The following is an 18,257-nucleotide window of genomic DNA, read 5'->3' as shown; positions in this document are numbered from 1 at the left end:
GTTCTATTGCACAGAAAGTGTTGAGGAAATGGTTATGTGTCATTACAGCTAAGTGTAAAGAGATTAATTAATATTCCTTTGGTAAAAAAAAAATATATATATTCAGCTAGCATCAGTTTCAGTCACTATTGTTTATTATTATTATTGGGAAAAATTTTATTGTGGTAGGAATTGAGAGTTAGTGTTATAACAATCTGATAAAACTCTTAACTGATGTGAGCAAACACCAAAAAAACTACCAGTATGGTTGGAATCGTTACTTTTACCATTTTCTTCTCCGCTGTTGACTCCATGACATCATTTATAAATATACATATATTTGAAAATATAATTAAATGCAGGTATTTTGTTTGAAATGTTAGAAATTGTTTTGCTTTGGCACAAACTGGCAACAAGGTCTTTAGCGTTTATAGCTGAGGTCTAAATGCAAAAACTTAAAAAAATGCTATACTTCAGACTGCAAGATCTTAAATAAGACTAAACCCTAAAGCAGGGCCATAAAACCTTTAGATGTGTCCCTGATCCAAAACGGTTCAATTAAAAACCGTAGCTTCCTCATAAGCAAGCATTTATGTTCGTTAGCGACTTGAACACAAAGTGATTAAGTCACACACCTTCAATTCGTCCCACCTTGAATTCAGAAGTATATGTAAGAGTTTGACCCCTGTGCCCAGAAGAAACTATGGGATCCGTTTTGATCTTTATCTGCTTTTACTGAAAATGAATGTTAATATTAATTGCTCATATTTTAAGACATAATCATAATCTCTCACAAAGTTTTTTTTTATATATATATGAAAAACTGTAAAAGCTAAAGTTAACTGCAGCAGTCTAAGTGCAAGAATAGAGCAATATCAGCACACTGACAGTAAAGCACAAATGAAATGTTATAATAAGATGGAAAAAAATTATATGAAGAACAAAAAGTATAGGTGGTGAACTAATCCATAATATATAAATGAAATCTCGATGAATGGTACCAATAAATGTATAGAAATGAAAACAAAATCTTTACTTCTCATCCATGTGAGATCGCATTTTCTTAAGCTTCTGCATGATGCTGCTGGTCTCACTTCCAGAAATGGAGAGCGAAGGAGAGGGGGTGCGGTTTTCACCAGGAAGTCTCTCAGACCCTGAAGGCTCCGACACCGGCATCTCCTGCAGATGTTACAAGAGACAGACACACAGGGAGTTCCTTTATTGCTTTAGGCTCTACTTCTGTAGAGCAAATAATCCGTCCTTCCTTCCCTCTGCTGAGGGTAAGCGAGTACTTACAGGGGGAGCATCTCCCTCTGCATACTTGAGACGCTCCTTCAGCCTAAGTGTTGAGTTTCTCATCCGTTCAATCTCTTCCTGCTGTTTCAGCAGCAACTGCCTTTCTTTTCTAGCTGCTCTGTTGGCTTCCTGGAGTCTCCTGATCTCAGCCTGAGAAAACATTGTGGTGCATAATAAGATAAAGCACTGTCCCCTTATAAGAGAAAGACAGAATTTTTATCCCAGCATACCTGCTCCTGTTGGAGTTTAAGCAGAAGCCCCCTCTGCTTCTTCCTGATTGGTGGCATTTTGTCATCCTCTCCTTTGTCTCTCAGCTTTTTCTTTTGGTGCTCAAGCCAGGCTACTTCTGTCCTCGTCTTTTCCTTAAGAGCTTTCTGCCGTAGATGGAGCAGAGAGCTCTGGTGCTGCAGTCTTACCTCTTCATCCCTCATGTACTGACGCACCATTTCCATTGTGAACTGAGAAAAGCTGTCCTGCCCACCAGAAAAGGCTATGTGTGCATCGTGAGACTGCAGGAGGGCCAAGAATAGGAAGAAATGTTATTGTTTGTGGTTAAAAAAAAAACATTAAGACATGTTCAAAAACACCATTTAGGTTGGAAAAAAACAGAATGGTAATCATTTGCAGTAATTTTTATTGATAACAGAAGAGCAAGAGTTTATATGGATGTCTGCAGCATCTTCTCACCTTGAAGGAACTGCATGACCCCGTCTCTGGGACCAACGTTTCATTGAGGCAGACTGCGCCCTCCTCCTTCTGATGGTGCGACTTCTTCTCCATAGTTCCCCGACGATGAGCTTCGGACGGCAGCAGAGAACGGAAAGAGCGCTCCTCTATCTCATCCTCCGTCATGGACTCATCGAACTTTAGAGAGTACTCGGTGGCCACAGATGTAGTGTCTCCTGGCGGACCAGACAAGATTTGTATGTTGTACCTTTACATTCAATGCCAGGACAATTAATGGCAAGAGTGCTTTTCCATTGGGGATTTTATGCTGGTGGTAGAGATCCATTAGCTTCTGATTACTAAATGGATGCGTGAACCTGCAGAGTGTGCCTGCTGTTCAGTACCTTTCTCGTCCCCTGCAGAGGCGATACTTTCGCTGTAGAGCGAGTCATTTGCTGCTGTTATAACGTCCTCCTCAACAGAGCTGCTGGCTGCTTCCGCCTTCATCCTCTCCTCAACTCTCTCAGTCTTCTGTTTTCTCTCACCAGACTGTGTGTTCGGCCTTTCTGTTTGGTCTGATGGAGCATGTGATGGGCTGGTTTGGCTGCTTCCATATGGAGACCCGCTGAGGATGGAGAATTAAGCGGGTTCAGTGTCTTTTGTTGCTTTTTGATGGAGAGCTACGGAAGGAAGGTTATTGGTACCTGATGTTTGGTCTTCTGAAAGATGGAGAGTCAGACTGACTGAGGCTGTTTTGTGACGCTGAGGGCTCTCCAGACCTGATCCTGTGGTCTGAAATCTCACTTTTAAATCTAAAATAATACCCAGAAAGGAAAATTTGTTAGACAAAACCCATTTACTGCATCAAAGTTAAGTTGGGGGGAGGTTTGGAACAATTTTGCAAAAAAAATTGTACAACTTTTTGAACAATTCTTAGAATTATTAACTCAATTTAGACTTTAGTTTAACCAAGATGCAAGTATGTAGAAGCCGCATGACTTTAAAGGTGCAGTATTTTGTAGGGGTGCACTGATTTATTAAGCAATACAAATGTGAAAACATGTCAAGATAAATATTTTCAGTTAAGAATGGGTTGTGCATAAACACCAAAGAATGTTGTGGTTTACCTGCTAGAGTCTGCCTTGTCTTGTTGCTTTGTGTAGGGACTATTTAGTTCTTCCTGCTGGACCAACATCGCAGAATCAGTGGCAACAGGAGGGATTATCAAATGCCCCGCAATCTGGGATCGTGCCAGGTCTGTCATCTGACGAGCCAGAAACAAAACGAGAAACCAGTCATTAAGTAAACATTCAACCGTTTACATAGTATTCTTCTGTCTCTCCTCTGACTTTTTTCTCTAACTGAACAATCATCTTTTGATGAAAAACTGGAACATAAGATGTTTTTGGGCAAAGAGGAAGGAAGTTACTGCTAACCTCCTTAATGTGTCGGGCAGCATCTGCTGTGTATCGTGCTGCTTCAGCCTGTTGGCTCATCATCTTAGAAGTTGACTCTTGGAGACCTTCCAAAGTTTGCTTTTGTGATGTTGCCAAGTTTTCCTGTAGCTCTAAATGAGCCTAGACAAAAATCACGCATGAACATTGCACACACATCTACATTTTGGGATTGAAAACATGAAAAACAAGAGTGAGTCTTCAAAGAAAATATGTATAATGGAAAAGGGGAGTATTACTCTGGCAACTCTCTGTCTGTTTTCTTCTAGTTGGAGTTTTGTCTCGAGAGCTTCTCTTTCGGTCTTGATCTTCAGCTCATAGAGTTCCTGCTCATGGCGGTGCTGCTTGGCCTAAAGGTTAAAGTTCAAGGAACGGGTCAATAGAGTAGATTTGTAATGGTATGAAATAGTATGAGACGGGTAAGGTTAATTAGTAAAAAGTTTCCAGTGAAAACGTTAATTTTAGTGCAAGTACAGTGATATTAAAACAAAATGTCTTCAAGGGCCAACAGCTTTTTTGTAGCTTTTGTGAGACTTTGATTATTTTACTAAACAAAATAGCTAAATAAAGAGCCAAAAAATCCATTTGATCAAAAATGTTATATTAATGTGTGCAAAATCAAAATAGCAAAAAATGCTTTGTTGGGATTTTTTTCAGCTATTATACTTAAATCTACATACTAGAACACTGAATACAGCATAGCTGAGTTGAGACAACAAATTGCCACTATTTTTATTGATGAAACTATCGTAACGACTATTATCTATACATTAATGATGCAAGTAATTACACAACAGAGATTCCCCTCCTTATCATCTCCCAACTAGCAAATGTTCTTCGTTACCTTGAGCATTTGGGTCAATGATGTGCTCTCCTGTTGTGCCATGGACACGCCCATCAGCTTCTCCACGTCTCCCAGCTGCTTGATTGACTCTTCAATGGTCTCCAAGTACTGCAGTTCTGCTGCCATGCGCTGCTGCAAGACAGCAGGTGAATATTGTAGCTCACCTAGATGGAGGACAAAGAAACGCAAGGTGAGAAACATCTGGCATATTTATCTGTCATTTGGTTGAACATAAAAATCAATAAAACATTTATGTGCTTTTCATGTACCTGTGGACCATGACTCTGCTCTGCTGGATGTTTTTGGATTATGAGAGCTCCTTCTCACATGCTCACTGAGAGAGTCTGCCGTTAGAGAAGAGCTGAGGTCTGGAGAGCAGGACGAGGAAACCAGTTTGGGTCTGTGAAAACGGCAAATCAAAAATCTATTATGGCTCATCTGAGGAAACCGTATCAGTAACTTACAGGTGTTGCAATTCCTCAACACGAGGTGAATCAATTTTACATTTTTTAATCCACTGAGATCTTCTAAGAAATAATATAGGAAACAAAAAAAAAAAGAGTTATATATTTAAAAAATGGTTTCAGTGGTTACACAGCAGATTAAATCAATCTTTTTTAAATCATAGATTTGGATTAAGTTTAAAGGACTGCTGCATACTTTCTAAATTTGACAGCCAGACTTTGCAGAAATGATCTGTTTGGCTAAGGCAGCTCTGAGGTGAACAGAATGACAGGAATGCCATAAATACATCCAGGCACACAGCAGGGCAAAAGGAGACAAGATAATGTTCCAATGAAAGAATATAACTACAGAAGGATAATTTAATGTTCAAATTGTGATCAAATATAAATAAGTTGAACAGATAATGTTTATTTACGCCCAGAAAAATTTGTTTTTCAATGGCCGAGGCGCCAAACCACCTGGGACTGGCTTTTACCAGGATAGTGTTCTTCAAATTTAGATGTAATTTATCATTAGCAAATGAAGCCATTTGTAAAAGCAAACGTTAGATATTATGTCTGTGAACATACAACTTATATGCAAAACCTTTTAATCGGAGGCAAATTTAACAGCCAATTGTCATGATGTCAGAATCTTGCCAGAATGTAAAGCCTTCACATCACAGGAAACACAGACATGCCCCAGAATTCAAAGAATCTGCCACCTGGGTTTCATGGTACCAGTACAGGTTCAAATGTCTCTACTTCATGAAGAGAGATTAAGAGGGGAAAAAAAACTCCTTCCCTTTGGCATACCGCCCAACCTGCAAAACAAAGTGGCCACTGTTTGCTACACTTGTGTTGAACTGCTGCTTGCTCGTGTTGCTTGGCGCTAGCTGCTAAACAAACAGGACGACAGCAGAACACTCACACATCCCTGGTTAAGTGCATTTTAGTAATTAGCCATGCCTTTGTGAATTTCACTTTGGTGGCAAATAATCTTTACCAAGAAGAGATTGTGGAACAACTTTAAAATCAATTTAACGTTAGTGCACAGAGAAGCCTATTTTAGCTTAAGAAAGTAGAAAAGGAAGTTAGAATTTTATTTACAACAGATTGATTTACATATCAAGTTCAAATCTCTAGCAACAGGAATATAGCAGGTTTCCTGGCTGATCAGCTGTTACATGTTGAAGCAAACAGTCAAATATTTGTTGTACTTTTGGCTCTTCCCAAACACTGTAAATACTTTAGGAAAGTCCAAACATAAGGGAAATTATGACACCAGTCTGTTAACTATCAAAAATAGTTAAGTCTATAGTTGCAGATCTGAATGCAGTTCTTCGATTCTAACCGATTCTAACCCTGAACCCCGATTCGATTCTAACCCTGAACCCTTTTTCTTTGTCACACACACACACAAATACAAGCATAAATTCAAGAACAAATACACATACACACAGCTGCGTTAAATTGGACTCTACCCTCTTTAGCACAAGGGATCAATACACAACCTATGTTATTAGATTACACTGTCGCAACAGATCTGGTAGCGTTCACAAATTTTTAGACTTTTTCCACATAAAATAAATATTTTAATTTACCTGTACATAAAATTAAAATTACAACTTATTGGTGTGCAATCATTAAATTTTATTGTGTAGCAGCTTCTCACTCTACAGAGCAGCAAAGAATTTTGTATACTGTAGCGGGGTATTTTAATAAAAACAGATTTAAGACACAGCACTTGCATCTGGACTACATCAATGGTAAAAAGAAAAATCAAGTCATTTTAAACAACACAGTTCACTCTAATCTATATATATATATATATATATGTGCACGTGTGTGTGTGTGTGTGTACATATGGCAATAAGCGGAACTCTATGAGGAAACTTTATGCGTTTAAACATAGGAATAAAGCAGGAAAGCATTTCAAAATAAATGTTTTCTTTAAACTCAAACTGAACTTTAGATTTGTGTATAGTGGTTGAGTTGCTCTAATTCAGCTGAAAAAGCATAATTGTTTCTTCCGATGAGCAACAGTATCCATTTTTGAGTATACTATTTAGTTATTTGAGTTACAAAGTAAATTTGAGTAATTTCAGGAATGTCGGCTAATTAGATGACTCCTGCTTTTCAGACGCTGCTGCTACTAGAAGCACTGAGGTCTTATTATACTCTATGGTGGCATAGAGTTTTGCTTGTAGCTCAGGTTTCAGGTTTACGGTGAAGTCAAACTGGTTTTTCCAGCAAATGTTTTCTCAAATGAAATACCAGAGAGTCCACTGTTTCCTAAAACGTCTCTTTAAGAACTTTGAATGATTCTCTCTAATAAAAATACGTAAATTTGGCGCAATACTTTTAAAAATTGTTAAAAGCCTAGAAGGCTAAATACAACAAAAGCAAACTCATGTTAACACTCAATTTTCATGAATGGCCCACTCCCAAGCCTCTGTACGACTCACTGATGAGTCACACAATGTGTTTCACAGTCATCCATTTTGAAAGTTAGCTAGTGATTATGTGTTAAGCAAGAGGAAGCTGCGTGTTCATCAGTCTGGATGGAGGTAGCAAGTCTACTACAACACAAGAAGGATGAGTTTTCAAGAACAAAAGGTATTTTCGAAGAAGAATGTGAATGATATAAGGCTTAGGTTGTACAATAACAAATTAAACAAACCAATTTCTTAATTGTAATCTGCGTGGGACTTTACCTTTGTGGAGAATAGGCTGAAGGTTCTCCTAATGTGTCAGAATCTGCACTTTTGGCCTGAGCTTGACTCAAACTTCTGTCTGAAGCTCTCTTTTTGTGGTCAGAGGAGAGAGTTTCTGAAAGCGGTGAACTCCTCTGTTCTTCTACAAGAGTTGCGTCACTCTGGTCTGAAATAGTTGCTGTAGACACATCAAACAGTTTTTTTTATACCATAGAAACTAATACATTTAAAAATGGGCACAGTGATTAAACACAGCAAAATGTAATTTTTATGCTTTGCTATTACTGCTAAGACAATATTCTAAAATATTAATCCACATCACTTGTTGTTTCAACCCAATTTTCCAAACCCATCTTTTGTGAACCCTCGTTATGGATGACTTTGTACCAAACTTTACAACTAAAAAATAAAACTAAGCTTAAAAAAAAATTCAGCTCAGTTTAATGTGCTGTTTAAAAAGATGATTAAACTATCGACTGATTTCCAATTTGCTCAAAGCAGAAAAAAAGCCAAAACACAATTATACCTCTTTTACTGGTGGAGTGCCTGGAAAGAGGTGAGGAGCCAGGTGTTGAGCCTGGGGAAATGCGCTGTGAGCGACTGGATGAATAAAAAGATTAATGTTAGCAATAAATCATTTCTGCACTAATATGACTTCTGATCAGTTTTTTTAAAGTGACCATGCTAACATGACGCAGGTAAAACAAAGGACAATATTTGCCACAACAATTAGGATAGATATCTATATAAATGATCAAATTAAATTATATTTTAAATAAGATGTTTATTAATGAATACAATTTATGTCATTACCCAAACTCAAACCTGTATGTGGCCACATGGACTCATCATTTGCAACATAATAAGCAACCCGCTATAACAACCAGCCAACACTTTGAAACATGTGCAAACACCAAAATACAGAAACAATATGTAATAATAACACTTTTTAGTCTTTTAGCTAAAACTCAAGGAAATATTTATATGTGCAAAGTTTTCATTCTTTCCAGCTGTGTGACATGAATGCCACCCAGTGGTCATGCTACAGACGCCTCGGTTTTTCTGTTACCTTGGTGACCTGGGGCCTCTCTTTAGATGGCTGCTGGTTTTGCTGCTATGTGATGAAACAAAGTCATCCTCATAGACTGCTGCTTCATCTTGGTTGTTTTCAGAGTGTGAAGAATGAGGAAGTGGAGAATTATTCCCTGAAGCTCTCTCACTCACTAAAATATAAAGCAGAGGAAAGAAGATATCGTGTTACTTCCAACTGTGTATGTCTCATAAATAAGACTAGATTTTACAGTAGAATCATCCTACAACAGAAACCACTGATGGATGAATTTACCTTTTATAGGGCCTTGCACATTTTTCGTGAAAATATTGATTACGCTCAGAGGACTTCCTTCGTTCAGCTCTTCCCATGGTGCTTTGCTGCCATTAAGTTGTGTAAAGGGCGGGCTGAGGGCTGCATACTCCGCTGCCTCCCTCTGGAACTCAAGCAGTCGCTTGTTGTGACTTCTTTTACCTGCGCTGCAGTCCGCTGCCTCCAAGTAATCCGAGTTACACCCATGGTTGCTGGTGTAGTGAGGAGGACTTCCGTATTCCTCAGAAAAACTTCCCTCGCTAAGAAGAGGACCCTCACTAATGGAACCAGCACTTGAATCGTAGAGATCAGTCTGATATGGATACACCAGATTCTCCGGTTTTTTAGTTTTTATTCTTTGTACTAGTTTTTCTGTTCTCTCTTCCATGCCCAAGTTACCAATAATCCTCCTGTCTTCTTGGGTGTAAGTGTTTAAAGTTAACCCATTTACACCAGGAGAACCAGCATGTGGATTTGTCAAACCGGTGTGTGTCTTTCCATTTAAGTCGTGCAGATTCCCGGCTCCTGGAAGAACTATGCCAGTATATGAAGTATTAGCTGCATTTGTGAACGCTTTCTGCGCCCTAAAGGAGAAGTCGTTATTTTCTGTAGCATGAGCAACGGCTCCTGTCCAGTGATCAACATCAAGGCTAGAGGTTCTGGGGTGCAAAACGGTGTCAACGTCCATGGAAGTCGCTGCACCGTAGTTGATCCCTTGTCCAGCGAACCTTCGCGCCTCTGTTTCGATACGGTTTGAGAGGGATGTGGCCTTTGCCTTCAGGGCTTCAATACGAGACATTCTGGTCGGGGACTGGAGGTGAGGCGCTGTGACCGGCTGTTCAGTGTACTTTCTGCTACTAGAGGCTAATGCTGCCTCCAGTCTTAAAAGCTGAGAGAGAAGATGTTCATTAGAAGCTACTTGTACGCCGCTGCTGGGTTGAAAAGCTGGATGATCAGGCTGAAGCAGAGAGGTAAACTCAAGATCATTCCTGCGAGAGATTAGAAAAGAAAAATGGCTCACAAATAATCAGAACAAAATTAAGTTAATCAAACATAAAGCAAGAAAACCAGTTGAAACAAATACATTTTACATAAATCAGTCTACTCAATATGAAAATATATGAAAGTGGAACAAAAAATATATACTGTTTTATTAGAGCTTTCTTTTATCAGTGTATCTTTCTCTATATCCATCCATGTGATATTATTATTTAGGGAAAATAAAATGACTAATAATTGTTTTAAAATTAGATGACAGAAAGAAGTCAGTTATTTGTGTTCTTTCATGCACCGATTACAGGAGACTGCACATGTTTTCTGTTTCCTTTGATATTAAAAATAATTGTTTATTAGCCTAAGTCATTAACCGAAAGTTCAAGTCAATGGTTGGTTTTATTGGGTAGAACCAGCATCACCAGATAAGATACAGCAACTTCGACCTTTGAGAGTATCATTTGTGGCTAATTTTCTGTCTGTGGAGTTTCTCACTCTACAAAGAAGCTCATACTCAGATTAGCAAACATTTTGCAGCAAGTCAGTACCTGGATAATGGCAGTGGTGGCTGCTCATTCAAAGACTTGTCACTGCTTGAGGGGCTTTGTGAAACCCCGATTCTTTTGTTTTCTTTGTCCGACTCTCCTGAAGGCTGGTACATGGGTCTCTGGAAAGTAATCATCGTTAGTCACACTTCCACAATGTTTTGTCCTCAATTTAGCTCTTAAATATAAAAAAGAGAAACTTTCTTATCTGAAAGCCTAATACCATCTGAATGAAAGGTGCAGAATGTGGCTCAGGTGTTCCCTCGCTGAGTCGGGCGTCCTCCAGAAGCAGTCTGGTGTAGGTCTCCTGCAGTCGCTTTTGAACAGGGGCCACAACTGCCTCAGAGGAAAGGGTCGCAGTTCTAGCTACTTCTCTTTGTTTCTTGTACAGCTCCTGCAGTCTCTGATTTCTTTTTGCTGCCTCCTCTTTTACTGCTCTCCTCTCTTCTGCCTGTCGCCTCTTTCTCTCCTCTTGTTGTTGTACAATGTATTGGCGAACTGTATCTGCGTCATAGTGCCGCTTCTTGACACTTTTGCTTGTTCTGCCAGAATTGTCAGGCTGACGTGTGGTGGGGCTAGCACTCCGGCAGACCCTGGAGCTGGTGTTTGCCACTCCTGTAGATCCCCAAGCAGAGACTGGCGCCCTCGTCCGAGAACCTGACCCTCCTCTTCCTCTTCTACTACCACTGACACCCCGGGATCTTTTACGAGCACGCTCTTCCATTTCAGCTGATTTGCAATCCAGCTGAAGGTCATTAAGAATCCCCTGGATGTCTACTGACAAAACATCTGTCTTCACTCCCCGTAGCGTCTTGTCCTGAGCTGAGGAAGAGGGACTGTATGAGGCCGTAGGGCGGCTGGCCGTTTGCTCCTGAAAAGCACTGCGAGACCTCTCTGTGCTGCTTGGCCGAGTGTGTCTCCTCTGTTCTGAATGTGGGTCCGAGTGGTGATGGGAAGCTGGTGAAAAATATAAGGAAAAAAATTAAGAGGTGAGATGTGTAAGTGAACAGTGCACAAACTTTAATGTCAGTACATCTCAGAATGATAAACCCACGACAAAAACAGACAGAACACTGTTTAAATCAGTTTAGTTCTGAGTTTGAATTCAGATATGGGATTAAAAAGTTAGAAGAAAACTTTATTTACTGTTTAGAAATTGAAAATGATTGAAATTTAAACAGTGTTTGCTGAAGTCTGCATGGCCTCTAAACCTGAGGTCTGAGTACACATCCTATTAGTTTGGCTCGGTCTCCTTTATAACTCATTCAAAGCAATGATGTTACTTAGTCACACATTTCTGTCCTGCTTTTAAATATGTCAGTAGTTTAGTTCCTAGTAATAATGGTATTTTTGTTCACTTTTTACATATTCATCTTTTGATAACAGAAATTCAATATAAATAATAAGTAAAATGTAGATAATAAGTACATAAAAACAGATCATTTCAAAAGTAGATAATTATTAAATCCTATTGAATGCTCAATGTTCAAATGGCTACATTCTAAAAAAAACAATATCTGAACAGTAGCACAGATCCAGAAAGGATCAACATAATGAATGAGGCATGGCCAGAGGGTTAACAGCGACGACTTTAATCTAGGCCAAATTGAACAATCCCATGGACCATCTAATCCAGATAGATTTTTTTAGAGCATGTCTGTGAAGAGCTTTACTGGACTTCACACACACTAGATGGCGCATGCACTTGGGCAGTCAATAAATACCAATCTGTGTATTATTGTGCATTCAACTTGACAAGCCAGTCAATCTGTATTTGTTCCGGTCAGTGGCACGCACTGCAGACATATTCAAAATAAAATGGAAGGCACAGACTCAGAGTGTGTGAGTGCAACACCAACACTGAGTCAGAGACCTGAAACAGCTCTGGATTTTTTACTCATGTCATTTTGGCTTATTCAGGTGAAAACCAACGCAAAACCTACATAATTTAGTGCAACTTAAATTCAAAATTTATGTTTAACATAATGTTATAAATAATAATATAAAAAGCAAGTTCCCAATTTAATAAACAATCGTCAACAGTTAAAGCCTTCTCAACCTAAATAAGTTGCAACCAAGAAAAAGGAAAAGTAACACTAAAAAACAAGAACAAAAAATATAGAGGAAGTAAATTAACTGGCTGGAATCAGCTCATGTACAGCTTGATCAACCCTGTCTGGGTCTATATAGATTAGTGAAAGCGCTACAGCTGGTGGATATTGTTACAGAGTGAAAAAGATTCTTAATTATCTACTTTCATTATTACTGAGGTGCTCACAGACATAAGAGGTAACAGTAAGGCTAAAGGAAGCACTGCAAAGTTGGTGTGTTTTAACCTGTAGAGATCTGCTATGGAATAAACTGGAATATGAGAAACTTCTGAACTAAGATGAGAAAGCAATACTGTTAATATGAGATATTACTGCAATGACGCCAAAAATGATTAGCTTAATTTACGTATCTTATCTTGCTTTAACATTACATGATGTCCCTATCATATTCGGTGCCATCCTGCATCTCAGCCACTAAAAATAAATATTGGCTGTGTGTATTAAGGGCAGTTAGCCTGTCCAGAGGGTCAAATCAATTGGCAGGGCATGAATGGGTGACACCAAAAATATAGCATCCTTATAAATATGGTATCCAAGTAGTCAGTTGTCATTGCAACGACGACTTCAATTTGATGTATCATGCAGTCCTGGTAGGGAGCAATGCCAAATGCCGACTTCTACGGTTTAAAATGGCAAACCCTGTTTTACAGCATGTCTTCTCCCATATACACTTCTGTTCTTAAAATAGGAAATAATGATTGGAAAAAAATTTATACATTTTTATATTCACAAAAAAAAAACATGAGTCGTTTTTTATAGTAGGCCTCAAAGAGAAATCTAAGCTGACTTAAAGTATTAAGAGGTCAATGCTCTACCAAGAACAGGGAAAGTTCTGCTTTAAAATACTTGAGAGCATCTGTACTAAAAGGAGGAATAAACTGAGGGCTAACCCAGGGCTCAACAGGGAAAAATGTGACAGCATTTATGACATAAGCACTCATGCCCAATGCACTCCAAAGTATCTGCATCTGTACTGCAGTGTTTTAATTATCTCAGCCAGTGTGATGCACAATTTTTGACAAGATTGAACTTAATAAAATTGAATTTTACTGATATCCAGATGCAATATGCATGGGGACAATTTTAAAAACAATTACAGCTAGCTAGTTTATTCACAAGGTTTATGAAATACTTAGGCAATAAACCTTCTACCTTTTAGTATAATTAACACAGACATTATTGCAAAGGCCAACAGGAGTTGGATTGAGAAAGCCATTCTGAATTGTTGAAACCACGTATACTGTCTGATGTTTGCCTGTAACCACTTCAAACAGCATCTCATGACAGAACATTATGTGCTGGTATGTATGGCGGGTCAACAGTTCATGTTCCTGAGCCCCACCTGTTCGGGTCAGTCTGCCACCTGGATGGGAACTGTGCTCTTCACTGGTTAGCTTTGGAGCAGGACCTAGTACCATCTTTACCAGTTTTTGGCCCTCACGCCATGATGCAGGACTAATCACTGCAAAAGGAACAACATACACAGTTCAGATAGGAGTGCTGAAAATGGCATTACGATAAAGCAGAATGACATAGGTAAAGGGAAACATGAGTGTATGGTTCTATGAAGATCTTTAGTGATTAGAGTAAAGTGGCTAGAAAAAAAATTTATAAAATGAAGTTTTCTGTAGAAATTAGATTTGTTAGGTTGCCTTTCTGACAACCTAACACCTTTGTCCTGTCTAAAAGGACTTCCTTTGACACGGTTCACCTGCTCTGACAGATAACTCAATGCACTGCAATGTCTTGTGCACAAAATATTCAGAACAGTTCCAAGTATTCTACATCAAATAGCCAAGCAGCTGTTTGAGCCGAGTTGATGAGCCAAGTGAACCTGGCCGCAGATCGCAGACGTCTATTTATAGAAGCGTTCCAACATGAAGCACAGACCAGTCAGACTTGAGGGACTGCACACATATTTCTGAGCAATCTGTTGGATTTCTTCAAAAGATAACTGTCAGTTTCGTACTAACATATGTTTAAAATTACTAACACAGCGAAGTAACTTTGGTTATAATTTGACTTACTTGAACTTTATGCGGTTAGATTTAACTTGGACCTGATTATTTTTGCTTTAGAACTCTCTTACATGATGTGCTCTGTGTGGCTGCTAAACAAATAGTGAAACTGGGGTGAACAGAAAGACAAGGAATCACCAAACACGGAGAGATTGTTCACAGCAACTTTTTACAAACATGACAGCACACTATGCACCCTAACCGCCTGGTCTAACAACACACGAGAAAAAGAAAAATCAGATTTCTTCCTGTTCAGTGAATCACAAATAATCCACTTTTGTCAAACACACACACTAAACAACAACAGAAGCTGAAATAAGGAGCCAGAATATTGTATGCAATCTATTTCCAACAACTGTCTGTGTTGTTTCCAGCCATGCAGAAGCAGCTGGTGTTTAACCAACAAAGATTTAAAGATTTTCTTTTTTTTAATCCTTTAAGTATGAAGCTGTATTCTGAAATGTCCATGTCAATTTGCAAAATGCTCCAGTCTGACAAAAGCTGCTCAAGGGAAGCACTTTGCTCGTGGATTCCAAAACTTTAAAATTGTTAACACCAGGAGAAACAAAATTAATAAAAGCAGCACAAAGAAGCACAAAAACCGATGAAGATGGTAAATAATCACATGTACCCAGAAAAAAGTAGTACATGGCTGAAGCCTGGTTGTGTCTATGTGTCTCTTGTTGGTTTTAAAGCACATTTAATTTATAGTAGAAAACAAATCTATGGGGATTAGGGTCATAACTCTGGATCAGTAGAGCAGTATCCCTGGTTAAAATAATGTAGTGCTTGGAAAACTGTGCATGTAAGACAAATCTAGGTCAGCAGCGTAGACCTCAGAGCCCATCGTTTAATCTATGAACTCATCTGATGTGAGCACAGACTTTTCACATTCATGTCCTCGGGTTGCTGGTTCAAAAGGGTGAAGTGCAGAGCAGACCGAGGGATAGCTTTTACCCTGACACAACCGGGATAGTTGAAGACTAAAATAAGACATTATCAAGTCGAATCAAAAATACTTTTTTGATCCCAAAGGAAAATTAAATGTTGTAGCTCATTAATTCACAGAGTTGTATTAAAAGATGGATGAGTAACTATAAACAGCTACACTAACCCTGTGAGTGTGGTAGGACTCATTTTATAGACATTAATGGAAGTCTGTTTTGGATTCAGCGACCTAAAGTGTTTCTAACAAGAAATTAATGGCAGAATAGAAGAGAAGCATGAAGCAGAAGTCTGGTGGTTTTTCCATTTTTCATCCTAATTAAATGCAGATTCAATACTGTGTTACCCTACATACAGTATCGTAAAGAGAACTATACCTGGTTTAAAATTCTGCTCTACCGGGGGAACTTTTTGGACCTTCCTGACTGGTTTGGATGGCCTCTTCTCCTTGGATCTTTCTGTTCTCTGATGCTGATGCCTGAATTTGCTGCTCTCTGTACAGAAAAGGACAAATAAAGAAAATACCCAACAGACTGAATAAAACAGAATTTCTTATTTTGGATACCATATGTGTACAAAAAAACAGCACAGCATTTCCAGTTAGACATAATCAGATAACTTGTAGGTATAGTAAGGTTAAAAAAAAAGACAAAGACATTTTCAAAGTCACAAACATTTCTAGTCACACTGATCCTATGATTTAAAGGCCGTTAACTGGATGAGATGTTAGTGAAACCACTAAGGAGGGAAGAGTTTTCTTTTCCTGTATAGTGCACAGAATAACCTGTTGTGCTGTTCTGCATGTAAGCAAGCTAAGAAATACATTTGGCTAGTAAGAATGTGAAAACAAAAGGAGATTGTGTAAACACCAGGATGACACAGTAAAATAATGGTATTTCGACATAAGATTCAGATTCTCATCTCATCCTGTGCCGACACTTATATTTTTTCTTTTATAAAACTCTAACATTCAGAGGTGTTTCAAAATTAAGAAAATCCTATGCAATCATTGATTTAAAAGACGTATTAATCTCAAATACATAAAAAAACAACAACAGAATCTTAATCAAAACACAAGAACAACAAAGTTGCAAACCTGTCCAATTAATCAAGACAAAGTGTTTAGGGTCTTGACCGTTAGAGTAAGGTAAACAAAAACACTGAGTGGCCTTGTAAATATATTTACCAGGAAATTGGTATGATATGTCTCTGTAAACTTTTCTGTTGAAGTTATGGAATTCGTCCTCTTTCCAAACTTTACCATCAGGAATCTGGACCTTTGTCTCTGCACTGTTGAAACCTGTGAATAAAAAAAAAGAAATACATTGCAAAACTTTACTTCTTACTGAAAAGTACGAACATCATTCTAATGTAGGCAGTCAAGACATAAAAGCTTAACGAATGAGAAAAATACATTTATTAAAATACCTTTGTATATAGGCGCTGGCGGTGCTGCTGTGACTTTCCGTATCTTTGCTGCTGGCATGCTGCTTGAACCAACATTGTCACCCTCAACAAATGCAACAATGGGCTTTTCAAGACAACTCTTAGACTTTTCCTTGTCTGCCATCTCCTCCAAATGTTGCCTCTGTCTTCGAATGCGCTCTTTCAGTTTTTCTAATTTATCATCCGGCTGATGTCGCCTCAGGTTTTCCAAGCGTTGGGAAACTGAGCCAGGACTTGAGGAAGGAGTGCTCTCCCCTTGGCGTGAAGAGCTGGGTGTCCGAGCAAAACTCTTTGATTCGTGACTATCCATAACAAGTTGTGCTTTGTGAGTGTTCTGCTCTGTCTTCAGGCCGTCCAAGACAGGCTGGTCATTGAGGTAGCGCACCTCGGCACTCTCCAGTGCAGAGGAGCGTGTGCTGTCCAAGTCCCCGTCAGTCTGCTTGTCCCTGGTGTCTCTCTGGTAGATCAGCTGGCTGGGCAGAGGATCTGAGCTAGGCAGAGAGGATGTGTATGAAGACCCTGGCACAGACTGCAGATTGTAGGCCTCCAGCTGAGAAAAGGGATGTGAAGGCGGGGTGGCCTCTCTGGACGTACACCAGATTACATGGGATCAAGAAGAGAAACAAGATTTAGTTTTAATTTACAGCTCAGTGAACTTACAAATGAAACAGAGTTTGAAATTATTCCATTGTGTAGGAGAGTATCTCGGCACTTAAAATATGCAGGAACAAAATGAAATTTGAAAAAAACATCAAATTTAAGCCGTTAGAGTTTTGTGAAAGAAAATACATTTCCCATTGCACGCTGAAGATTAAGGCCGCGAATGGTTCTTAAGAACTCAACAAAAAAACCTTTACAAGTTATCAGAGTTTTCCTCACCTTATATTTGAAAATAATTAATGACACAAAACTGCTTTTCACACGCGGAATCACCCAATCACATGAATCATTTTCCAAATGTACCCTATTTTTTCACATCCAAATAAAACATCAGCTGATTAATAGGCTTGGCTACATTGCTACAGGCATCTACTTAAGATCTGTTTTACTTTGCACATGTTACGTAACATTTGGTAAGTGAATCATTATCGGTAAGTTCAACTTAGAACGAGCTGTATGCTTTATTGCTGTTACACTTCACTGATACACAGCTTTAGTTTTGTCCATCAGTCAAAACTAATGGGCAAAACTAACAGCAAGTTGTTGCTGTTAGTTCCCTGTTAACTTGCTGTAGTTAACAGGGAAACGATGTTTTCAAACAGCATACTGTGTGTGCTCAAACTTCATGTTTAGCAATAGCCTTTAAAAGTTACGTGGCACAAATGTATATCTCTGTACTTTAGCTCAAGAAACCAAATGTTCTGCAGGTGTGTAGGTTTAAAACATCAATCCTTTGGTACAGGTGCCCCCTGAACCGACAGCAGTGTACTGAAAATG

At 38.8% G+C, this 18,257-nt stretch overlaps 1 protein-coding gene across 2 annotated transcripts in view; it reads right to left on the bottom strand.

The window, feature by feature from the left end:
- cep350 (centrosomal protein 350) overlaps positions 1 to 18,257 on the bottom strand; it is a 33,218-nt gene that overhangs the window by 11,620 nt on the left and 3,341 nt on the right. For both annotated transcript variants that reach the window (XM_015006070.2, XM_015006071.2), the window contains exons 6-26: positions 16,803 to 17,404; positions 16,561 to 16,674; positions 15,752 to 15,868; positions 13,754 to 13,873; positions 10,524 to 11,257; positions 10,304 to 10,422; positions 8,745 to 9,751; positions 8,469 to 8,622; positions 7,926 to 7,999; positions 7,400 to 7,577; positions 4,509 to 4,639; positions 4,240 to 4,403; positions 3,635 to 3,745; positions 3,378 to 3,518; positions 3,069 to 3,205; positions 2,646 to 2,753; positions 2,346 to 2,566; positions 1,963 to 2,177; positions 1,506 to 1,784; positions 1,276 to 1,425; positions 1,016 to 1,158 (exon numbers count right to left, since the gene is read on the bottom strand). In XM_015006070.2, the coding sequence (XP_014861556.2) occupies positions 1,016 to 1,158; positions 1,276 to 1,425; positions 1,506 to 1,784; positions 1,963 to 2,177; positions 2,346 to 2,566; positions 2,646 to 2,753; positions 3,069 to 3,205; positions 3,378 to 3,518; positions 3,635 to 3,745; positions 4,240 to 4,403; positions 4,509 to 4,639; positions 7,400 to 7,577; positions 7,926 to 7,999; positions 8,469 to 8,622; positions 8,745 to 9,751; positions 10,304 to 10,422; positions 10,524 to 11,257; positions 13,754 to 13,873; positions 15,752 to 15,868; positions 16,561 to 16,674; positions 16,803 to 17,404 (5,019 nt within the window). The remainder of the gene's footprint in view (positions 1 to 1,015; positions 1,159 to 1,275; positions 1,426 to 1,505; positions 1,785 to 1,962; positions 2,178 to 2,345; positions 2,567 to 2,645; positions 2,754 to 3,068; positions 3,206 to 3,377; positions 3,519 to 3,634; positions 3,746 to 4,239; positions 4,404 to 4,508; positions 4,640 to 7,399; positions 7,578 to 7,925; positions 8,000 to 8,468; positions 8,623 to 8,744; positions 9,752 to 10,303; positions 10,423 to 10,523; positions 11,258 to 13,753; positions 13,874 to 15,751; positions 15,869 to 16,560; positions 16,675 to 16,802; positions 17,405 to 18,257) is intronic.

The sequence above is a fragment of the Poecilia mexicana genome, unplaced genomic scaffold, assembly GCF_051168715.1.
Source record: "Poecilia mexicana isolate PSO_F unplaced genomic scaffold, ASM5116871v1 scaffold_4, whole genome shotgun sequence".
NCBI lineage: Eukaryota > Metazoa > Chordata > Actinopteri > Cyprinodontiformes > Poeciliidae > Poecilia > Poecilia mexicana.
The sequence above is the reverse complement of the archived record's forward strand: the minus strand, read 5'-3'. Positions and strand labels throughout refer to the sequence as shown.